The sequence below is a fragment of the Haliotis cracherodii genome, unplaced genomic scaffold (assembly GCF_022045235.1).
Source record: "Haliotis cracherodii isolate W230 unplaced genomic scaffold, xgHalCrac1.p SCAF_5, whole genome shotgun sequence".
Lineage (NCBI taxonomy): Eukaryota > Metazoa > Mollusca > Gastropoda > Lepetellida > Haliotidae > Haliotis > Haliotis cracherodii.
This window is the reverse complement of record NW_027266308.1, coordinates 69,259,418-69,283,974: the sequence shown is the minus strand read 5'-3', so window position 1 is coordinate 69,283,974 and position 24,557 is coordinate 69,259,418. Positions and strand designations below refer to the sequence as shown.

The following is a 24,557-nucleotide window of genomic DNA, read 5'->3' as shown; positions in this document are numbered from 1 at the left end:
TTTCACCATTGTAGAATGTAGAATGATGATGTCTCGAATATGGAAGGAAATACTGTTTTCAGCCTACATACCTGACAGGGCATTTAAGTTTCCTCAGCAATGATAACAGTATGTAAAAGAACTTGTGACTGTAAACAGTTTTATAACAAGTATTACATGTTACACACAAGGCATGTATTAATATCACAGTTGAATGGTGTGTAATAAAATAACAGTAAGGCTCAGAAATGGATGGAATTTAACATGGCGGTAAAGTGCCAGGGTGGGATATGCCAGCTGATCCGGTGAATACCAGCCACAGGCACTGCTTCTGTAGGGTGTGTGTACAGTTATGTCATTTACACAAAGCGACATTGTTTGGTACCCACAATTCGTTATACAGAAATCTGTTTATCCAGACTTGCACTTTTCACTGGTAAAGATACTGTTTGGATTAACACTGTATAACAGGCTTTCACTCGACAATATCGGTGCTTTCTATCCTAGGCACATTTAGTGACACCTTTGTTCCCACAGAACTTATACCTCTGACAGGGTGCTTCTACACAACCGACCATCATTCTGTTCTTACCTGCATCTGCACCAGTATGTGCTTCTTGTAAAACTCATCTCCGTGTAATTTCATCCTTGATATAATATTAACTTTAGATTTCACACAGTAGAGATATCAGATGTTGCCCCGGAGATGTTGGTGAGACCCCAGTGTCTAGAGGCCAAAATCGGTTCTCTATCTTAGACCTAGATAACTCCTTTGTTTCATGCACTTCTCGACACAGAATAAGATCCCAAAATAATCTTTCTGGCAATCCACGTGGAGGTACTGGTGCATGATAGTTGACCAGTAGCCCAACTTGTCGCACGAGCCATCTCGTGAGGGTAGTTGTATTGGGTTAACTCGGCTTTGAGTTTGATGTAGGCGATGCCGAAGTTATGCAGGTCTTACGGGTTTCACTTGGATGAATCTATGACTAACAAATGAGGTGGTAACAATGTGTGACCTGGTTGTCTGTCTACTTCCACGCCACATTTTCTTGTCCATGCTTTCAAACACTGGGTGGATGTGACCATTAGTTTCTGCAGCATGTGAGTGGGCAGTTTGACATGTCGCACGGTTTGTATCGTCCAGGTCAAAAGGAGTGGAAACTTACACCATAATATATCATACGTACGTTATATTTTACTACTACACTTTTGATGCGGATATTTTTTTGTCATATTATGATACACAAGATAATTAATTCTCAGGTCAAGTGTATGCTTGTATAAAATGACATGAATACTCCTATCAAAAGTTAAGTAGTGTTGAAGGAAGAGTTGAAGTCTAGTACGTGTGTTCTTGAAAAGGCGACTGACAAAAGTTTGTGACCCCGTTCCGAGAAATTATTTACCATTACTAAATACACTAAAGTTAAGTAAGTCTGATCCTTATACCCTGCACTTAATGCGTGCCATATGATATTCTACGAAGTCATTTTAGAATCATGCTTTCTGATAGGTTCTGTGAATCTACGACGGACAATGTCAAAAGACAATGTTTCTTTAAAGTCGGTGTCCTAGCTCAACCTGGACGAGGATAGTACTATCATTCCTTGACACAAAAAGTTAGCTAATGTTTGTGCATATTTTGTCTGAAATAATGTCCGCATCCCTATCAAACTTTGTGTAGTACATGGCATGACAGATCCGTCTATCTCCCTCCGTTATCACCGAGGCCATCCTCCGACCACAGACGTCCCCACTCGCCAGGTGCTGATGTCATGGCACTGATGCGGCTTTCTTTCGATGGTGTTGTTAAAAAAGATGACTGCCAAATACGCGAAGCTACGCAGCTACAACAATGAATAGCCGACACCCTGAACTACAAGACATTCCAGTAGGATGTACCACCAGGGCGCACCAGCTGGACCCGCCCTGGCTACCCTTCACACATGACCACTGCTTGTGGGTGTCCAGAAGCCCATTCACCCTATTCACCGTGCCCGAGAACCACCACACATTCACTCCTTCATCCTTGAAAGATCACTTCCTCAGCTTCTCTTGCACCCATCGCGCACCTGTCACTGGGATCACGTGTATTGAAGATGTGTATGTACCGGTTTAGAAATGTTTCATTAAGGCTGTGAGACATCACTTGAGTATCGTGAGTATCCTGGTAGAGCTAGCCGAAAAGGCCTCTAGCTCCTCGAGTGGGTGAGCCGAAGGCGCTGAGAGCGAGTGCCTGGAGTTCCTTCTCCCGCTTCTGCTTTAACTCCTTCCGATATTCGACTGAAACATTCAACATTCAACATTCATACAGTATGTAGTAACGTTTCGTGTAACAGATCACTTTAACAAATGTTTGTTTGTTGTTTAACGCTGCACTCGGCAATATTCCAGCTATATGACGGCGGTCAGTAAATAATCGTGTCTGGACCAGACAATCCAGTGATTGTCAACGATCCACACAATCGGGATACGATGACATGCATCAACCAAGTCAGCGAGCCGGACCACACATTTGCGTTAGTGGCCTCTCACGACAAGCATAGTCACCTTTTACGGCAAGCAAAGGTGGCTGAAGACATATTATACCCCGCATCTTCATGGGTCTGTTAGTAAATGTATGTGAATTTATAGGAACAGTGTAACCCCAATCTACTAAAACCCTACAGATTTGTTCTGAAGTAATTGGAGGCTAAGTTCCTTATCACACCTGCATCGGGTTTTTGGGGCCTTCTGTCCGAAAATTCTGACCCATCAATATAATTTCATTTTAGTACCTATACAGATTTGTATCTGAGACTTTTAGATGCCAAACAAATTATATACAATAAAGCACCATCTTAACAGAGGAAGGTCCCCATTTCGTATCAGAATATCAGATCACTATATCAGATCAAAATAACAAATCACTATTTCGGATCAAAATAAGGGATCACTTTTTCATATCACTTTAAGGGATGACGGCTAAACGTGTATGTGGATAATAGAGGAGTAAACTGGGCGTCACATATTCCAAAAAAGATTCTTATACGTCTGGATATCCCAGGAATTTGGGGATGAATCTTAATTTATGAGTTTGTTCCGTAGCAGATGCATTGGTATAAAACATTACTCGAGTCTGAATTATATATAACATTAAGTTTAATAAATATCTTATGAAAAATACTTGCGACATTACGATGTTTATTACATGGTTTGAAACGACAAATCAAATGCTAAAGTAAAACTGTGTATGATTCAAGATACCTAATTTGTGATAAATGTAAAACGTGATGGAAATCGAAGATGAACACCATGTTATGCTGGTGTGTCCCTACGGCAGGTCAAGCAGAAATCTGTTGTTACCGATATACTAATCATCGTTATCCATCAAGTCAGAAGCTGATAGATTTGATGTCAACAAGACATAGAAAAGCTTAGACATTTCCATGACAAGAAATTAAATAATATTAATGGAAATTCCACAATTGCTGTATATTCCTGATATAGACATAGTATCGTAAATTTCCTTTTCAGGGCAGAATCACGTGGATTTGTAGCTTGATGTCCACTTATGACATACGTTAGCAATATCTACCAGTGGCACTAAGGGATAATTTTTAAAAGGCACCTTAAAAGTGACTTCAAAGAATTCATGATACACCATTGGCAATGTGTGTAAGATTGTACTCTCGGCTTCGGGGTCTCCAACACTGAAATAAAGCTGTCTGTCTGTCACAGCCTATCCAGTGGTTGATATTATGAGCAACGACCAAGTCATCGGGGTACGATGATACGCAATCAACCAAGTCACAGAGCCTCACCACATGGCACAATGAAATTGCATGGTACCATTCATCCATATAGCGACATCGGAAAAGGCGGTGTCACGCTGCCTTATTATATCGACGATGGGTCTCAACCAGTATCGGTTTATTCTAATTTTAGCCTTGTGTCACCACGGGCCGTGTTTCAGTGTAATATTGATATTATTGTGATAACAGGTTCGTTGGGCCAAACGTGTTATTCTTTGAAAGACTCCTCGCTCAGGCCCACAGTCCACGGTTCCGAACAAGTTGTTCCTATGAAGAAGCGGACTATTGACATAATCCTTAAGTGCTCGGCGTACTATTTCAGGCCTAGTTAACGTCAACTCTCCCATGTTGACACAGAGAAAGCTATTGGAACAAACGGTGCACGGTTCATTAATCTCCACCATTCATCTCGAAGTCTGGTCGAACACCGCCTCTCCACTGCGTCAGGTAACACGACTCTTGCCAAAAGGAACTTTGTGTTTGTGTGGAACATCATTGATTTTTTCTTCCAGACATTGTCTGATGGGTGTAATTTAGGTGGAAATTATTGCGTGTGAATTAACTGTCTATTACAGGTCACTCAGGCATCGAAGATTAGCCTCGGACTCTCTAAAATGAACGACTATCGACCGCGAGTTGATCAACGATCGAAACAGGCGTTTAATTCTGGATCACGTCATCGTAGAGTGCATAGAAACGGGTGGGGTTGATATAAGATGGATAGAGATGGTATAACAACGGGTAGGAATAGTATAACAACGGGTGCGGATGGTATAACAACGGGTACAGATTTATAACACCGGGTAGATATGATATAACAACAGGTAGAGATGGTATAACATTGGTGGGGATGGTACAACAACAAGCGGGATGGTATAACAACGGATAGAGATGGTATAACAACGGGTGGGTATGGTATAACAACGGATGGGGATGGTATAACAACGGATGGGGATGGTATAACAACGGGTGGGAATGGTATAACAACAGGTAGAGATGGTATAACAACAGGTAGAGATGGTATAACAACGGGTGGGGATGGTATAACAACAGGTAGAGATGGTATAACAACAGGTGGGGGGGGGGGGGGGGGTGGTATTACAACGTGTGGGGATGGTATAACAACGGGTAGAGATGTATAACAACAGGTAGAGATGGTATAACAACAGGTAGAGATGGTATAACAACAGGTAGGTATGGTATAACAACAGGTAGAGATGGTATAACGGGTTGGGATGGTATAACAATGGGTGGAGATGGTATAACAACGGGTGGGGATGGTATAAAAACAGGTAGAGATGGTATAACAACGAGTGGGGATGGTATAACGACAGGTAAAGATGGTATAGCAACGGGTGGGGATGGTATAACAACATGTAGAGATGGTATAAGAACAGGTAGAGATGGTATAACAACGGGTGGGGATGGTATAACCCGGTTGGGGTAGTATAACAACAGGTTGGGATTGTATAACAACAGGTAGAGATGGTATAACAACGGATGGGGATGGTATAACCCGGTTGGGGTAGTATAACAACAGGTTGGGATTGTATAACAACAGGTAGAGATGGTATAACAACGGATGGGGATGGTATAACAACAGGTAGAGATGGTATAACAACGGGTGGGGATGGTATAAAAACAGGTAGAGATGGTATAGCAACGAGTAGGGGTGGTATATAAAATAGCAGGGTTGGACAAAAACAACTTATAAATGTCTATCAAAGATTTCTTTGGACAGAAACAACCACACGTTTTCAAATGGTCTTCCTGGGTTGAAAAGATTCCTCCAAACGACTGTGTAACCTCTCTTATTCATCCTTAATTTCGTGTTCGTTCATTCGGAGTTTGGAAATAAACCACAATATGACGTGAAGCCGTCTACATGCAGGATGGGCTCTTAGTCACGCCGAACTCCCGTTGCTATGGGCAACCATGGCCAGGTAAGACGGAAACAACCGAGATGCAAATATGTTACAAATGAAGAATCAATCTCATTCATTCTGACAAAAGGTTTCTTTCGGTGGCACCCACTCTCGCGTTGATCAGCGTGGCGCGGATGTGGGTAGACTCCGCGACCGTTATCAGCAGACACGGTAACAACAGATGCTGGTGTCCTCATCTCTCACTGACCCACATGTAGGTCCGACCACTCAGAGATCTCTTACCACAGGCCACCATTACGTGTCTATCTAGACTTGATCGGGACTCCAAGGAAATTCCCAGATAATATAAATAACACGAAAACAGCGTTATCACTATTTCCCCGCAATGAGAATTGTGTTCATAAATATAACCTTTAAGAGAGAGTCATATGATGCCTTAAGGAGAGACTGGCACTTTGGGCGCTTTATGTCATCAGACAAAAATGATTTTTAAATGTGGAACTAATCCACACAAAACGTCCCTTCACTGGAAAAACATAACTCAGTCAAGATAAGTATCTCATCTAAGTTAACTTCAGTAGCTTCTGAGAAAACATGTCCCCATTGCTCACAGTATGCGCTAAGTGAGATAACAAGGATCAAGGGTCATTACTCTGTAAAATATAATTTACGAGAACAATTTTCGAACTCAATCTTGAGCATGTAAACTTTCATTCATGTAACTTCAGAAGCTTCTGAGAAAACATGTCCCCATTGCTCACAGTATGCGCTAAGTGAGATAACAAGGATCAAGGGTCATTACTCTGTAAAATATAATTTACGAGAACAATTTTCGAACTCAATCTTGAACATGTAAACTTTCATTCATGTAACTTCAGAAGCTTCTCAGAAAACTTGTCTCCATTTCACACAATTTGCACTAAGCTGAAAAGCACGGAACAAGGGCCATTACTCTGTGAAACAATAATTGACGAGACCAATTTTCGAACTCATGTGAGAGCATGACCAGTAGCATCAGTGGGTAACATTTCATTTCTCGGACTGAAAACGTTTTTGAGAAACTTTGTCCCCTTTGAGAAGCGGAGGGAAGGACGGAAGGACGGAAGGACATACCTATATCCTCCGCCCCACCTCGCGGCGGGGAATAATAAGAACAAGTTAACCCTATAAAACACGGCTTCCATGCTGTCGGCTTATCTGTACTACATCCATGGGTATAATTTGGTATAGCCTTGGAGCAAGGCTACGTTTCCTTCGGACGGAACAGATGCCGTCAGCCCCATCTCATGAAGGCATTAGCCAGTCTATAGAATCGTGTTTGGGTCTATAGCTAAATCATGTTTGGGTCTATAGCTAAAATCATGTTTGGGTCTATAAATAAAATCATGTTTGGGTCCATAGCTAAAATCATGTTTGGATCTATAGCTAAAATGATGTTAGGGTTTATAGCTGAGATCATGCTACGGTCTATAGCTAAGATCATGTTTGGGTCTGTAGCTAAAATCATATAATGTTAGGGTCTAAAGCTATAAAATCATGTTTGAGGCTATAGCTAAAATCATGTTTAAATCTATAGCTAAGATCATGTTTGAGTCTATAGCTAAAATCATGTTTGGGTCTATAGCTAAAATCATGTTTGGGTCCATAGCTAAAATCATGTTTGGGTCTATAGCTAGAATCATGTTTGGGTCTATAGCTTAGATCATGTTTGGGTCTATAACTTAGATCATGTTTGGGTCTATAGCTAGAATCATGTTTGGGTCTATAGCTAGAATCATGTTTGAGTCTATAGCTAAAATCATGTTTGGGTCTATAGCTAAAATCATGTTGGGGTCTATAGCTAAAATCATGTTTGGGTGTATAGCTAGAATCATGTTTGGGTCTATAGCTTAGATCATGTTTGGGTCTATAGCTAAAATCATGTTTGGGTCTATAGCTAAATCATGTTTGGGTCTATAGCTAAATCATATTTGGATCTATAGCTAAATCATGTTTGGATCTATAGCTAAAATCATGTTTCGGTCTGTAGCTAAATCATGTTTGGTTCTATAGCTAAATCATGTTTGGGTCTATAGCTAAATCATGTTTGGGTCTACAGCTAAAATCATGTTTGGGTCTATAGCTAATATCATGTTTGGGTCTATAGCTAAATCATGTTTGGGTCTATAGCTAATTCATATTTGGGTCTACTTGAGCCTGAACATGACAACGCCAGAGTGAACAAATGCAGAGTTTATAGCTGACATCATGTTAAGGTCTATAGATAACATCATGTAAGGTCTATAGCTAACATCATGCTAGGGTCTATATCTTAATACATGCTAGGGTCTATAGCTAAAAAATCATGTTTTGGTCTATAGCTAAAATCATGTTTGGGTCTATAGCTAAGATCATGTCAGTAAACACCAGAGTGAACAAATGCAGGGTCGCTATACAATACCAGAGTGAATAAATGCAGGGTCGCCATGACAACACCAGAGTGAACAAATGCAGGGTCGCCATGACAACACCACAGTGAACAAATCCAGGGTCTCTATGACAACACCAGAGTGAACAAATGCAGGGTCGCCATGACAACACCAGTGTGAACAAATGCAGGGTCGCCATGACAACACCAGAGTGAAATAATGCAGGGTCGCCATGACAACACCAGAGTGAACAAATGCAGGGTCACCATGACAACACCACAGTGAACAAATGCAGGGTCGCCATGACAACACCAGAGTGAACAAATGCAGGGTCGCCATGACAACACCAGAGTGAACAAATGCAGGGTCGCCATGACAATACCAGAGTGAACAAATGCAGGGTCGCCATGACAACACCAGAGTGAACAAATGCAGGGTCGCCATGACAATACCAGAGTGAACAAATGCAGGGTCGCCATGACAACACCACAGTGAACAAATGCAGGGTCGCCATGACAATACCAGAGTGAACAAATGCAGGGTCGCCATGACAACACCACAGTGAACAAATGCAGGGTCGCCATAACAATACCAGAGTGAACAAATGCAGGGTCGCCATAACAACGCCAGACTGAACACATGCAAGGGTCGCCATAACAACACCAGAGTGAACAAATGCAGGGTCGCCATGACAACACCAGAGTGAACAAATGCAAGGGTCGCCATGACAATACCAGAGTGAACAAATGCAGGGTCGCCATGACAACAGACGTACAGTACAAACAACAAGAAAGATAAAATACTTAAATACTTAGTCTATTATATCTAAGCAACAGTACAAAGTAATGTGCGGTCATGAAAGCCACTAATCCTGACATGAGAGCAGGTACTCACAAGACTAAACAAAAAGCCCTTTGTTTGACCAGTGTACAGAAATAGACCGACAAAACACGTGTTGATGAAATCTTTGCAAACAAAGGTAGAATGAAGTACAAACATGAAAAGAAAGCATATTGTTTCTCATTGATTTAAGAACAAAAACATGTTGTTTAATTTGTGGCAGTTCACCATGTGAACGGGGCATGTGCGGCGAGGTGCACGCTGCCGACCACTCCGACAATGTCATCTACAGCGTGGAGCTAATGCGACACGGGAAGCAGCACTCTCGGTCGATGACAGGGTTTTCACTGACTCAACAGTTATGTACAATGCATACACCGACGGATGCAAGATCGTAGTTTCAGGTGGTTTTTTACCCAGTCTTTCTTGCTGTCGGCTTAGAAAATGAAAAGTTAATGGACAATCTGCGTCGCTATTATGCCTGTTTATAGAGGCACGTACGCTGCATTGAGCGATGGGGAGATGCACAGTGTGGTATTACGTAAGGTCTATTGATTTCATCAACATATACAAAAGTCAATAATCCTCAAAGCGAATGAGCTTGTATGTAATAAGTCGACACTTTAAGCCATGACACTCAAAGTAGATTCATAGCCATGACACTCACCAGTAGCAGATTCATAGTCACGACACTCGTCAGTCGCAGATTCATAGCCATGACACTCACCAGTAGTATATTCATAGTCGTGACGGGGCGGTCGGGTAGCCTAGTGGTTAAAGCGTTCGCTCGTCACGCCGAAGACCCGGGTTCGATTCCCGACATGGGTACAATGTGTGAAGCCTATTTCTGGTGTCCCCCGCCGTGATATTGCTGGAATATTCCTAAAAGCGGCGTAAAACGATACTCACTCACTCACTCATAGTCAAAGTAGCAGATTCATAGCAACGACACTCATCAGTAGTAGATTCATAGCCATGACACTCACCCAGTAGCAGATTCATAGCCATGACACTCACCAGTAGTAGAATCACAGCCATGACACTCACCCAGTAGCAGATTCATAGCCATGACACTCACCAGTAGTAGAATCACAGCCATGACACTCACCCAGTAGCAGATTCATAGCCATGACACTCACCAGTCGCAGATTCATAGCCATGACACTCACCAGTCGCAGATTCATAGTCACGACACTCACCAGTAGTAGATTCACAGCCATGACACTCACCCAGTAGCAGATTCATAGCCATGACACTCACCCAGTAGCAGATTCATAGCCATGACACTCACCTAGTAGCAGATTCATAGCCATGACACTCACCCGTAGCAGATTCACAGCCAACGATAATCACCAGCAGCAGATTCACAGCCAACGATAATCACCAGTAGCAGATTCATAGACTTTTGAAATTGCTGGTATTCTGTATCCCAAGGTTTGTTTCAAATATCTAATTTGCAATATATTATGTCCTGATGAGAGACGGCAATGGTTGGTGTGCGACCTCATGTCCATAGTCCTCCCACACTGACACGCCATGATATAACTGGAATATTGCTCAAAGCGGCGTTGAACGCAGCTCACCCACTTACTCATGTCTATAGAGAGTGAGTGAGTTGTACGCTGGTTTTCGCCATATTCTACTGTTGGCGATATCAGAGCATGCGCACACACATAAATGGGATGTACACATACATGGACTTCACACATAAATGGACTTCACACGTACATGGACTTCACATGGTGGAACACACCGACCATATGGAATACACTGACCATGTGGAATACACCGACCATGTAGAATACACCGACCATGTAGAATACACCGACCATGTAGAACACACCGACCATGTAGAACACACCGACCATGTAGAATACACCGACCATGTGGAATACACCGACCATGTAGAATACACCGACCATGTAGAATACACCGACCATGTAGAACACACCGACCATATGGAATACACCGACCATGTAGAATACACCGACCATGTGGAATACACCGACCATGTGGAATACACTGACCATGTAGAATACACCGACCATGTGGAATACACTGACCATGTGGAATACACTGACCATATGGAATACACCGACCATGTGGAATACACCGACCATATGGAATACACCGACCATGTAGAATACACCGACCATGTGGAATACACCGACCATGTAGAACACACCGACCATGTAGAACACACCGACCATGTAGAATACACCGACCATGTAGAATACACCGACCATGTAGAATACACCGACCATGTAGAATACACCGACCATGTAGAATACACCGACCATGTAGAATACACCGACCATGTAGAACACACCGACCATGTAGAATACACCGACCATGTGGAATACACCGACCATGTAGAACACACCGACCATGTAGAATACACCGACCATGTAGAATACACCGACCATGTAGAATACACCGACCATGTAGAATACACCGACCATGTAGAATACACCGACCATGTAGAACACACCGACCATGTGGAATACACCGACCATGTAGAATACACCGACCATGTAGAATACACCGACCATGTGGAATACACCGACCATGTAGAACACACCGACCATGTAGAACACACCGACCATGTAGAACACACTGACCATGTGGAATACACCGACCATGTAGAACACACCGACCATGTGGAATACACCGACCATGTAGAATACACCGACCATGTAGAATACACCGACCATGTAGAACACACCGACCATGTGGAATACATCGACCATGTAGAATACACCGACCATGTAGAATACACCGACCATGTAGAATACACCGACCATGTAGAATACACCGACCATGTAGAACACACTGACCATGTAGAATACACCGACCATGTGGAATACACTGACCATGTAGAATACACCGACCATGTAGAACACACCGACCATGTGGACTACACCGACCATGTAGAATACACCGACCATGTGGAATACACTGACCATGTAGAATACACCGACCATGTAGAATACACCGACCATATGGAATACACTGACCATGTGGAATACACCGACCATGTAGAATACACCGACCATGTGGAATACACCGACCATGTGGAATACACTGACCATGTAGAATACACCGACCATGTAGAATACACCGACCATGTAGAACACACCGACCATGTAGAATACACCGATCATGTAGAATACACCGACCATGTAGAATACACCGACCATGTAGAATACACCGACCATGTAGAATACACTGACCATGTAGAATACACCGACCATGTAGAACACACTGACCATGTAGAATACACCGACCATGTAGAATACACCGACCATGTAGAATACACCGACCATGTAGAATACACCGACCATGTAGAATACACTGACCATGTAGAATACACCGACCATGTAGAACACACTGACCATGTAGAATACACCGACCATGTGGAATACACCGACCATGTAGAATACACTGACCATGTAGAATACACCGACCATGTAGAACACACTGACCATGTAGAACACACCGACCATGTAGAACACACCGACCATGTAGAACACACCGACCATGTGGAATACACCGACCATGTGGAATACACCGACCATGTAGAACACACCGACCATGTGGAATACACCGACCATGTAGAACACACCGACCATGTAGAACACACCGACCATGTGGAATACACCGACCATGTAGAATACACTGACCATGTAGAACACACCGACCATGTAGAACACACCGACCATGTAGAATACACCGACCATGTAGAACACACCGACCATGTGGAATACACCGACCATGTAGAATACACCGACCATGTAGAACACACTGACCATGTAGAATACACCGACCATATGGAATACACTGACCATGTAGAACACACCGACCATGTAGAACACACCGACCATGTAGAACACACCGACCATGTAGAACACACCGACCATGTAGAACACACCGACCATGTAGAATACACCGACCATGTAGAACACACCGACCATGTGGAATACACCGACCATGTAGAACACACCGACCATGTAGAACACACCGACCATGTAGAATACACCGACCATGTAGAACACACCGACCATGTAGAACACACCGACCATATGGAATACACCGACCATATGGAATACACCGACCATGTGGAATACACTGACCATATGGAATACACCGACCATATGGAATACACCGACCATGTAGAATACACCGACCATGTAGAACACACCGACCATATGGAATACACCGACCATGTAGAATACACCGACCATGTAGAATACACCGACCATGTAGAATACACCGACCATGTAGAATACACCGACCATATGGAATACACCGACCATGTGGAATACACTGACCATATGGAATACACCGACCATATGGAATACACCGACCATGTGGAATACACTGACCATGTAGAATACACCGACCATGTGGAATACACCGACCATGTAGAACACACCGACCATGTAGAATATACTCACTATGTATCCGTATTAGTTTCTTAACTAATATCATGCAAAATATCATAACAGAGCCATTATTTTCATTCATTCACAATTGTATTTATTCATTCATCATTTATTGAGATTATGTTTATTTATTTGAAGCTACTTACTTGAGAGAATGATCATCTTGATGCCCCAAGCAACGCTCCAGAACCACCCCACCAACATGAACGTGACGGTGAACAGCTGTGCCACGCCCACCCACACATTCACACACACCGTGATGGGCACGTGGTCATCTTTCGTCGGTACTCGGGACTTTCCGCAACACAAGATAGCGAATCCACTCAGCATGGTCCCTGCAATTTCAAAAACATTTCCTAAAACACCAGAATATCAAAACATTTCTGCAACGAAATTTCCAGGTTTGATTAAAGTCATGCTGTGTTTTTGCCAAGGCCCGTTCAACACTGACTTGCAAAAAAAATTCATATTTTATACATGGATAGATATACTTCATGTTCATATATGGCTAGATATACTTCAGGTTATTACATCGTTAGATATAATTCTTATTTACACATGGCTAGATATAATTCATATTTATACATGGCTAGGTATAATTCAAAATTATACATAGATAGATTTAATTCATATTAACGAGATATAATTCATATTTTACATGGTTAGATATAATTCTTATTTTACATGGCTAGATATAATTCTTTTTTGTTCTATGTATCATGTATGGATATAATTCATATTGATCTTATTCGATGAGTCAGAAATGATTGATATTTATTCCATGGATAGAGCTGTCCAATCGCAAGGGATTCATATTTTCACACAGTAAATCTGGAAGATTTTTTCCTGTGTGAGCGGGCATCTCATTCTGAGCCCCCTAAATGACTATCATAAATTATTAATATGTATGTGAATAACTAATTGCTTGTTTATAAATTTGGTGTGATGCTTTTATCAACAGACATTATCAAAGGCTCTGTCCGGAAGGTTAAAGTACGTAAAATGATTGTCCCCGTGTGACATGTAATTCCTATGACAATCGACGTACCTATAATCAACCAGTGTTTTAAGCAAACTCTTTGCTGAGCATTTTGTACTATATTGGCTAGTATTGTGCACAACCACCAGTAGCTGAGGTGATGACGTAAATCCTGCTGGGGCAGCGTGCCGGAAAAGAAGGCACCGTGTCTCCAGCCAGGTGGCCCAGCGTTTATTACTGGTGGCGCATAGTCCGTGTTTTAAACAGTTCTAGATAAAAGCGTTATGTCCAGTTATGAAACATTTGTTTTTAAGTATAACTTTGTATTCATGACTCACCCATTGATAGATTTAACTTTAATTTTCCATATGCCAGATTTAAACAACCGTATGCCATATACCAGATTTAACCCAGGCTAGTTTCATGTATGCCATATACCAGATTTAACTCATGCTAGTTTCATGGGGCAGATTTAAACAACTGTATGCTATATACCAGATTTAACCCATGCTAGTTTCATGTATGCCATATACCAGATTTAACTCATGCTAGTTTCATGTATGCCATATACCAGATTTAACTCATGCTAGTTTCATGTATGCCATATACCAGATTTGACCCATGCTAGTTTCATGTATGCCATATACCAGATTTGACCCATGCTAGTTTCATGTATGCCATATACCAGATTTAACTCATGCTAGTTTCATGTATGCCATATACCAGATTTAACGCATGCTAGTTTCATGTATGCTATATACCAGATTTAACTCATGCTAGTTTCATGTATGCCATATACCAGATTTAACTCATGCTAGTTTCATGTATGCCATATACCAGATTTAACTCATGCTAGTTTCATGGGGCAGATTTAAACAACTGTATGCTATATACCAGATTTAACCCATGCTAGTTTCATGTATGCCATATACCAGATTTAACCCAGGCTAGTTTCATGTATGCCATATACCAGATTTAACTCATGCTAGTTTCATGTATGCCATATACCAGATTTGACCCATGCTAGTTTCATGTATGCCATATACCAGATTTGACCCATGCTAGTTTCATGTATGCCATATACCAGATTTAACTCATGCTAGTTTCATGTATGCCATATACCAGATTTAACTCATGCTAGTTTCATGTATGCTATATACCAGATTTAACCCATGCTAGTTTCATGTATGCCATATACCAGATTTAACTCATGCTAGTTTCATGTATGCCATATACCAGATTTAACTCATGCTAGTTTCATGTATGCCATATACCAGATTTGACCCATGCTAGTTTCATGTATGCCATATACCATATTTAACTCATGCTAGTTTCATGTATGCCATATACCAGATTTGACTCATGCTAGTTTCATGTATGCCATATACCATATTTAACTCATGCTAGTTTCATGTATGCCATATACCAGATTTAACTCATGCTAGTTTCATGTATGCCATATACCAGATTTAACCCATGCTAGTTTCATGTATGCTATATACCAGATTTAACTCATGCTAGTTTCATGTATGCTATATACCAGATTTAACTCATGCTAGTTTCATGTATGCTATATACCAGATTTAACTCATGCTAGTTTCATGTATGCTATATACCAGATTTAACGCATGCTAGTTTCATGTATGCTATATACCAGATTTAACTCATGCTAGTTTCATGTATGCTATATATCAGATTTAACGCATGCTAGTTTCATGTATGCTATATACCAGATTTAACTCATGCTAGTTTCATGGGGCAGATTTGACTCATACGAATTGTTCCCTCCCGAAAGAACCAACTAGTGATCAAGCATGCGTTGCTTTGTGTATATGTGCCTCAAGTACTTATCAGTACTTATCAATACTGGCAAAATACTGACACAACACCAGCCCAGAGTCCCCCGGTACAGTCCTCTTGGTGCTCTACAACGACGACAACTACCTCGGCACAATACAGTACACAAATGCCCGCAACAGTTCCAGCCCATTGTATTCTTAGTGAATACCTATTGATGCGTGCCTCAATCTAACATTTTACTGCAAATATTTCGCATTAAGTTAATGGTGACTATTCTCGGCAAGTCAGTTCAATCATGCGTTTCTCCTGCAGCTTCAATGCAGTATTTATCCGCACTAGGAAATAGTCAGCCATCAAAATGGCATTTCCTTGCAAGGAAATCGTTAGTTTTTCATGTCATGCTTTTTACGTCCATTGTAAAGAGATGGGCGTGGCTGATGATTGGCGGGACACACGGAGAGAGGTTACACAATGGTGCCTGTAAGTGTTCCTGTAGGAACGGAAGAAACGGTCCGAGTTCGACTCCGTCAGCGGGTAATCAAGATAATTGCATGTTCCATAAACCCTTGATTAAATCGCTTTGTTGTAATGTTACGCTCAACATTCACACACGGACATAAAACGCCCAGTCGATAACAGACCAGGTGATACAATACCTGTCGATAGTGGCCATTTTCTTGGAACTGATTACTGAAACATGAGGTCTCCTACCAATTACACAGTTGCAACGAGAGACTGGTTTGTGAGACTTCTCTGTTTGCTACGCAATGAGTAGCTGCCTTTATACTGATTAAATCTCCCACCATCAATCGAACAAACACAAAGGGCGATAATAGAAAAACAGGTAAAAATGGGACATCGAACTGGTAATTTCTATCTCTAGCTTCTGTTTGTGTTAGCATGGTAATTGCATATATGCCATACAACTGTTTAAATGGGTTATGCAAAATGATGTTCTTTTGTCATTATAGTCCTGCGGCTCAGATGAGGTGGTGAGGTGAAATGGGGTTTAACGTCGCGTCCAACATTATTGCACTTATATAGCGACGTGCATGCACACGTGTGTGTGTGTGTGTGTGTGTGTGTGTGTGTGTGTGTGTGTGTGTGTGTGTGTGTGTGTGTGTGTGTGTGTGTTTGTGTGTGTGGTTGCTTGTACTAGTCCGGTACTGTAGTGCTTGTACTGATGCCGATTTATAGTGCTAGCCCACTGATATACCATGCCGAAAATTTTAACATAAATATTCCACTCGGAAACCGTGTACTGACTCCGAGACGACCAGTCCTTGTTTTAGCCCCTTTGTGCCGAGCGCCAGACAGGGTAACAACAAGTACCATCTTTTAACGTCTTTTGGTATGACGCGCACCTCAGATGATATCATAATACTAGCAGGGATCAACAGTAATTCCCAAGTAGGAATACAATTGGATAAAACCGATAACAGAATGCCGTCACTCGCTGTTCCTTTACTGCACTCACAAATGTTTAAGAGCTTGATTAATCATTTCTTTCATTTTTCATTTATACTTGTAAAAGAGACCCTGTCGCCACCTATAAAGGCGGGAGATATTTCCAGAGCCGCAATTTTATATTTTTAACCCACATAAGTGTTGTTTAGAACTACACACGACAATCAGGCCAATTATAAATGCCGGGAGAAGGAAATTGAAATTCTAAATTAGCTGTTTAAAATATTTCTTAATGTATCTGGCTTCTTAAACCGTATTGATGAAGATGAAGATTATTGTAGCCAGCGGTGGATACCGTGTTCCTGAGTTTCATAATCTAAGGACATTACTGTAAATTCTCTCAACGACGGTCGATGCTGGAGTCTAGTGCGCTGTGTCTCGCTGATCCCCTCGTAAACACCGAGCCTTGTAAATCACCTCTGAATTAAAGATGTCTATTGCGACGAAACGAAACCGATGTAATGTCTTTATAATCCATTGCTAACAACCACCTGCAATTATTTTCTAATTTACTTATTGATTTAGGAAAATAGTCTATTTTTTCTTGACCTGGACCAATAGTTACCATGCTTCCCGACTGAGATAACGCTGAGCCCCACTGAGACAACGCTGACCCTCACTGAGATAACGCTGACCCCAACTGAGATAACGCTGACCCCCACTGAGATAACGCTGACCCCCATGTAGAGACCACTGACACCAGGGTTTACAGTCTACAGCTGTGAAAGGTCCACCTGTGCCTGGGGAAAGAGCTATAGAGGGTGGTATTGTTGGACACTGACTATAAACCCGGGTTGTACTAGTGGCCATGATACAAAGTCATTATATACACATTATTTACGGCGGCATCACGAGAACCATCTGCCTCTTCTTCCAATATGTAGCATGGCTTCTCCTTCAATAAAACGGTAAATTTAAAGACTATATAGTGAGTGAGTGAGTTTTACGCCGCTTTTAGCAATATTCCAGCAATATTATGACGGGGGACACCAGAAATGGGCTTCACACATTGTGCCCATGTGGGGAATTGAATTCGGGTCTTCGGCGTGACGAGCGAACACTTAAACCACCAGGCTACCCCGACGCCCCCAAGACTATAGGGAAAATGTCTGTTTTTGAGAAAATACATGACTCATTAAATCCATACAACACATTTTCATTTTCGGAGTGACTTATAAATGTGATACGACGATACAATTATATGTCTACGGTTCAATGGCTCTGGATGCCGGGAGAACATCAGCGCAAACACGAGGGCGCGGTGATGTATAACCAGGCTGAGACTTGGAGACGATCTATAATCGACGTCGGCAGACGTTCGTGTGTAAAAGGAACGTCACATACGCTGATGTTATTAGGCCACCCATATTTTATATGTGTTTCTAATCTCCGACCTCAACCAGCCGACGGGCGGGCAACATTAACAAGGGATGACATCCCCCCTCCCATCAACCAGAAATGAACTGTTTTGGGGTAGACTGATCACCTTCAAGCACGACGGCCATACTGCGGGCCGATTCTGACACAATTACACAGACGTCATCGTCAATTGTGGGCACAGCGACACTTACGATGGACTCAGAGGAATTGGAATCAAGTCGTCTTCAGTGATGAATCCCGATTTAATCTTCGATTTGCTGATGGTAGGGCGAGGGTGTGGAGGCGCCGTCATGAACGTTACGCCCAGTGTTGTGTACAGGAAGTTGACAGATTTCGAGGCGGAAGTGTCATGGTGTGGGGTGCTTTCTGTGGCAATGCACGTTCCAGGCTTCTTGTCATCCGTGGCAACCTCAACGCTGCTGCTTACCGCGACCAGGTACTGGCACCAGAACTTCTGCCTTTTATGGCAGCACATGGACCCGGTTTGATCTTCCAACACGATAATGCCAGACCCCACACAGCAATTTTGACAAGGAATTTCCTTCAGAATGCGGGATGTCAACGTCATCAACTGGCCGTCAAGGTCTCCCGACCTCAGATCCATCGAACACGTCTGGGATGCTCTTGGCAGAAGTCTGCGCGCTCTCCAGAACCAACCACAGAATTTGCAAGGTCTTAGCAACATTTTGCAGCAACAATGGCGTCGTCTTCCCAATCATGTGTTCACAAGCATCACAAGGTCCATGCGGAGGCGTTGTGTGGCAGTTGTCAACGCACATGGTGGCCATACACGCTACTGAACTTGTGTGCCATTAGATTCTCGTACTTGGGACTTATGATTTAAACTGTTGATGTTATTACCGAATACCGTAGGTGCTTGGAACAAATTATGGCTACCACCGTTAATTAAAATCCTTCTTTGGACATTAATGATTAAAAATTACCTTCTCTGATACATTTGTCCGTTGTATATCATATATGGGATTACTTTTTAAAATGTGAAGTTTTTAATTTGAGTATATTTAAATAAAAAACTATAAACAACTGTTTTTCAACATTGCACAACTTATTTTATGACATATATCTTTAAGTTTAAGACACTTGACACCAGTCTTCAAATTAATGTATGACGTAGATCGAGTCGCTTTGCTTCGGAAACGAAGCCGACCTGTGTTAATGAGCGTACAGTAGCAGTAGTATATCAGTACCACACGGGGCATACTCTTCCACGGGGAATGTAAACTCAGGACGGGTGGGAGAAAGCCAGCCTTAGTGGTACTGGTGTACAGTCGGCAGAAGCACTGATACTGAAACGTAGTGGTAATCTCCCGTCTACAGACCTGTCACTCACTGAACAAAGGACATACACTCACGCAAACAAGTAACTGCGCTTCATACACAGCTCAATACAAATAAATGTATTTTGAATATTTCAAAACATATTCATGAAGAAGTTTACTCGACTTTAAGGTCGTGGTTCACAATTGCACGTGCACGTTCACGGCGCACATTTTGGATGTTTGTGTGTTTGCTGGGAGACTGATACGTGGTTTCTAAATGTAAACGGCATACAATGGTTGTTAAACTATCAGGGCCCGTTCCACAAAGCGACCGTAGCGCTAAGATGATCGTAACTCCCATTCTTTAGCATGGGCTAATGACAGTCGTAGCTCCAAGATCGCTTTGGAACGGGGCCCAGGTGCTCATTAAACACTTTTGTATAACAGTAAGTAACGCTTACGCAATGCTACCACTTGCCGAAGATCAGGGTCTCGCGCATAACGAAGTTGCCAGGTATTTTAATGTTCGTCGAAGCACAATATCATCTCTTTAGAGACGTTATCTACATCAGGGAAACACTCCTGACTTGCCACGGGCCTGTCGTTAACTGTAACTAACGCCAATCATCACACCCGGTTCTTCTGCATTCCTTGCAATGAATAATACATGTGAGAACAAACCACCGCTACAGCCACTACATTCCAGGATACGTCCACCCATGTTCCCGAGGCAAGGGCGTTAACTGACTATAAAAGTCTAGTTTCCTTGGTTCGGGAAGATGTCGCCCATCACGACCATCATGGCAGTACAGACTCTACACACACACCACACACACCACACACATCACACACACCTTGCCCTCCACCCCAAGTACCGCGACAACACACATCCCTTGTCATTCAACCTCTACACACATCCCACATCCGGCATCCAACACACCACCCCACCCCCACACAAAGACCCATGTGTGCGTTTCTCACCACACGTCAGACCCATCACACGTCACTGCTGCCACTCACCCCGCCTGCCTGCGGTTCATCCAACAACGCCATACCCCAATCCCCTCACATAAACCCGTCATTAACTTGCACAGAAAAGGGGCGGTCGGGTAGCCTAGTGGTTAAAGGGTTCGCTCGCCACGCCGAAGATCCGGGTTCGATTCCCGGCATCGGTACAATGTGTGAAGCCATTTCTGGTGTCCCCCGCCGTGATATTGCTGGAATATTGCTAAAAGCAGCGTAAAACTCACTCACTACACAGAACAACGTCGAACCCCACCCGTCCCTGTCCACCCTACTCCACCCCCTCCCCGACCCCCGACCCCCCACCCTCACATCAACCCGAGTTGCTTACCTGTTCCGGGGACCACGATGTTGAGGAGGAGACAGAGGATGGCCAGACTGAGAGGCATGAAGGGGATGGCCGACCTGATCCACGAGTCGTTGTTGGCGACGACCGACTTCTGCTTCTCGTCATCTTGTCCGGACGCTGGGATGATGACGGTAGTGGCGTTGGCGACGCGGAAGTCCACGGACTTCCGAGACATGGAGTCGGACAGAGACAACTTGGTGGAGTCTCGGCGTGACCCAATGGACAATCTGTCATCCTTGTCGTCGCTGATGTCGCGAGTCACTGGGGCCGGGACGGCCAAGGACGTCTTACTTGGCGTCTTCACCGTCGTTGGCGGGCCGTTCAGGACGACGTGTTTAGATTCGGCGTTATTCTGCGCTTGACCCGACCCTTCCTTCACCTTCTTCATGATCGCACGTGCGAGTATGGATTTAGGTTTGAAGGGTTCGTTTCTCGTTTCCACGACCGGTGGGTCCAGTGCCTTCTTTTCGTTTTCTTTCGGTTTTTCATCTGTTTTCTTAACAGTTTCCTTCTCAGCAGCTTTCACGGACCCGTTTGACAACACCGCCTTTTCTCTCTGTAGCGACTTCTGTATCACATTCTGCTTCTTTTTATCCAGTTCGGGAATCTTGCTCTCCTTCTTGATATTTGGGGAGGGTTTCTTGTCTTTCGACACCAGTTCATTCTCTTTCCATTTCACATTCTTCGAGGTCTGTTCATTCTTCTCATTTTCGTTCACCACAGAGAAGGTTGTCTCCCCCTTAGCATCCGATGACGTCACAGGTTCACTCTTGTCCTTCAGTGCAATGTTCTGCGAGCTCCCCGACAGGCTACTCCGGCTCATCCTCACGGCTGCCTTGTTGTCCTTATCACGCTTCAAATCCAGCTTCTCCCCTTTCTTTTTCTTTGAATCGTTTTGCTTCTTCTCTTTACCCACTATAGGTATAAAGGAATACTTTTTCTTTTCTATCAGCGGCTTCTTGGAGTCCGACGATGAGTCACTCTTAACACTGGAACCAGTATCCGACTGTAATGTTTTTTGAGAGTCTGTTTTTGTCAGAAGTGGGTCAGTGTCCTTCACATTGTTATCACCGTCTTCCTCCTTTGAGGACTTTTCGTCCAGCACTCCTCTAGGGGCCTCGTTGTTCGCTAACCCTCCTCGTTTAGACTCTGGTTCTTGTTTCTTACGTCCGTCAGGTTTAGCTTCACCTTCCTTCTGTTCCATGGGACCCGCGATCAAGGCGTCAGTGTACCGGGCACCATTCGGAGTGTTTAAACTGTTAGTTGGTGTTGGAGATTCGGGGGGTTTCTGGTTTCCAGTTTCGGCAGCGTCTGGCGTCTTTTCCCCATCGAATAGATTCACCTGAGACGCACTTCTTGTACTTACAGGGGGAACTGTTGTGGAGGCGTCCGTCAAAATATCACTTGGTTTGTCTTCTGTTACGGCGGCGCCTGTCACATCACTTGGTTTGTCTTCTGTTACGGCGGCGCCTGTCACATCACTTGGTTTGTCTTCTGTTACGGCGACGCCTGTCACATCACTTGGTTTGTCTGCTGTTACGGCGGCGTCCGTTACATCACTTGGTTTGTCTTCTGTTACGGCGGCGCCTGTAAAATCACTTGGTTTGTCTTCTGTTACGGCGGCGCCTGTCACATCACTTGGTTTGTCTTCTGTTACGGCGGCGCCTGTCACCTCACTTGGTTTGTCTTCTGTTACGGCGGCGCCTGTCACATCACTTGGTTTGTCTTCTGTTATGGCGGCGTCCGTTACATCACTTGGTTTGTCGTCTGACTTCTGCTCACTCAAACCGCCATCTTGTCCCTCTGGTTTCCCATCACCTGATGGCGGCGGTGTCTTACCGTGTTCCATATTTAACAAGGTGTTTTTTCACACAAAGAATCGTGTCAAGTGTACTTCCACTGATGTCAAATGGTTTGAACTCCCTTGAGAGTTTGTCAACGATCACGAAAAACACAAATACATAAATGTTTAATGTCGTCAGGAACGGCACTTTTGTTTATCAAGTAGCGCCATTGTTTTTGTCTCCAGCAGCATCTATAAAACAACACTCTGTATCCAATATTTACATATTAACCAACACACAATAGTCGTTTGAAAATCGAACCTGGCTCGCTAAGAGTCCGGAGACCGTGTCGCCTGTGCGACTCCCAACTCCAAGTGCTGTCACATGTTTCCGACACACGGGAACTCCGAGTGTTGTCACATGCTGCCGAGTAACTCCGAGTCGAGGAATGTAGTCACAATTGGCGGGAAATCGTCCACTTGTGTCTCCCGGCAAACCGTGGCTCTCTCTCTGCGCGGGGGTCCTAACGTTCACTACATCTCATCTCGGATCAACATTCTTGAGCTGTCACTAGATGGCGCTGGTTGTCTGAATGCCTACACAAATGGTCACTCCTTTCTGACACCGAAACAGAAGGTATCGATCTTCGATTATGTTGATTGGCCGACTGATTCTCTTTCTTTCAACCATCACCACCGATCACCATAGGTTTCTCGCACTCCTGGAATTATAGTCGATCTATACCGACTACAAAGGGCTGGTAAATTATGCACGGGCTGTTTTCCCCATTGGGGGATTGATCTCTCTGAAAAAGACACGGCTGGGTTTCGATCGATCAGCGTTAAGAGATCGATGAGAGTGGTGGTACTACCAACATCAGAGCTCTGATTCTCCATATCAACTTTTACTGCTCACGAAGTTCACGACTTAAATAGGACTGATTACAATAAACGAAACAATTGTTTCACTTTTATTTTAACACAAATTGAGTGAAAAGCTTAAAGCAACAAATCGTTTTTTGGCAGATTGCGGACAGGAAGTTATCAGGTCTATTCCTTCATCAGATATTTAATCAAGACCAGAGAATAAAAAAAATATCATTTATTACAAATACAGCCTATATGAGTTGTAAAACCGTTC

The 24,557-nt window shown here is 43.2% G+C and overlaps 1 protein-coding gene across 1 annotated transcript; it reads right to left on the bottom strand.

Annotated features, from left to right (window-relative positions):
* Positions 1 to 168: 168 nt before the first annotated feature.
* On the bottom strand, positions 169 to 24,097 carry LOC139443910 (triadin-like). The gene is made up of 3 exons (XM_071224800.1): positions 21,616 to 24,097; positions 13,502 to 13,690; positions 169 to 2,265 (listed from the first exon to the last, which is right to left on the bottom strand). Exons 1-3 carry the CDS (start codon positions 23,480 to 23,482, stop codon positions 2,159 to 2,161), a joined length of 2,163 nt encoding a protein of 720 aa, XP_071080901.1. The 5' UTR covers positions 23,483 to 24,097; the 3' UTR covers positions 169 to 2,158.
* Positions 24,098 to 24,557: the final 460 nt, after the last annotated feature.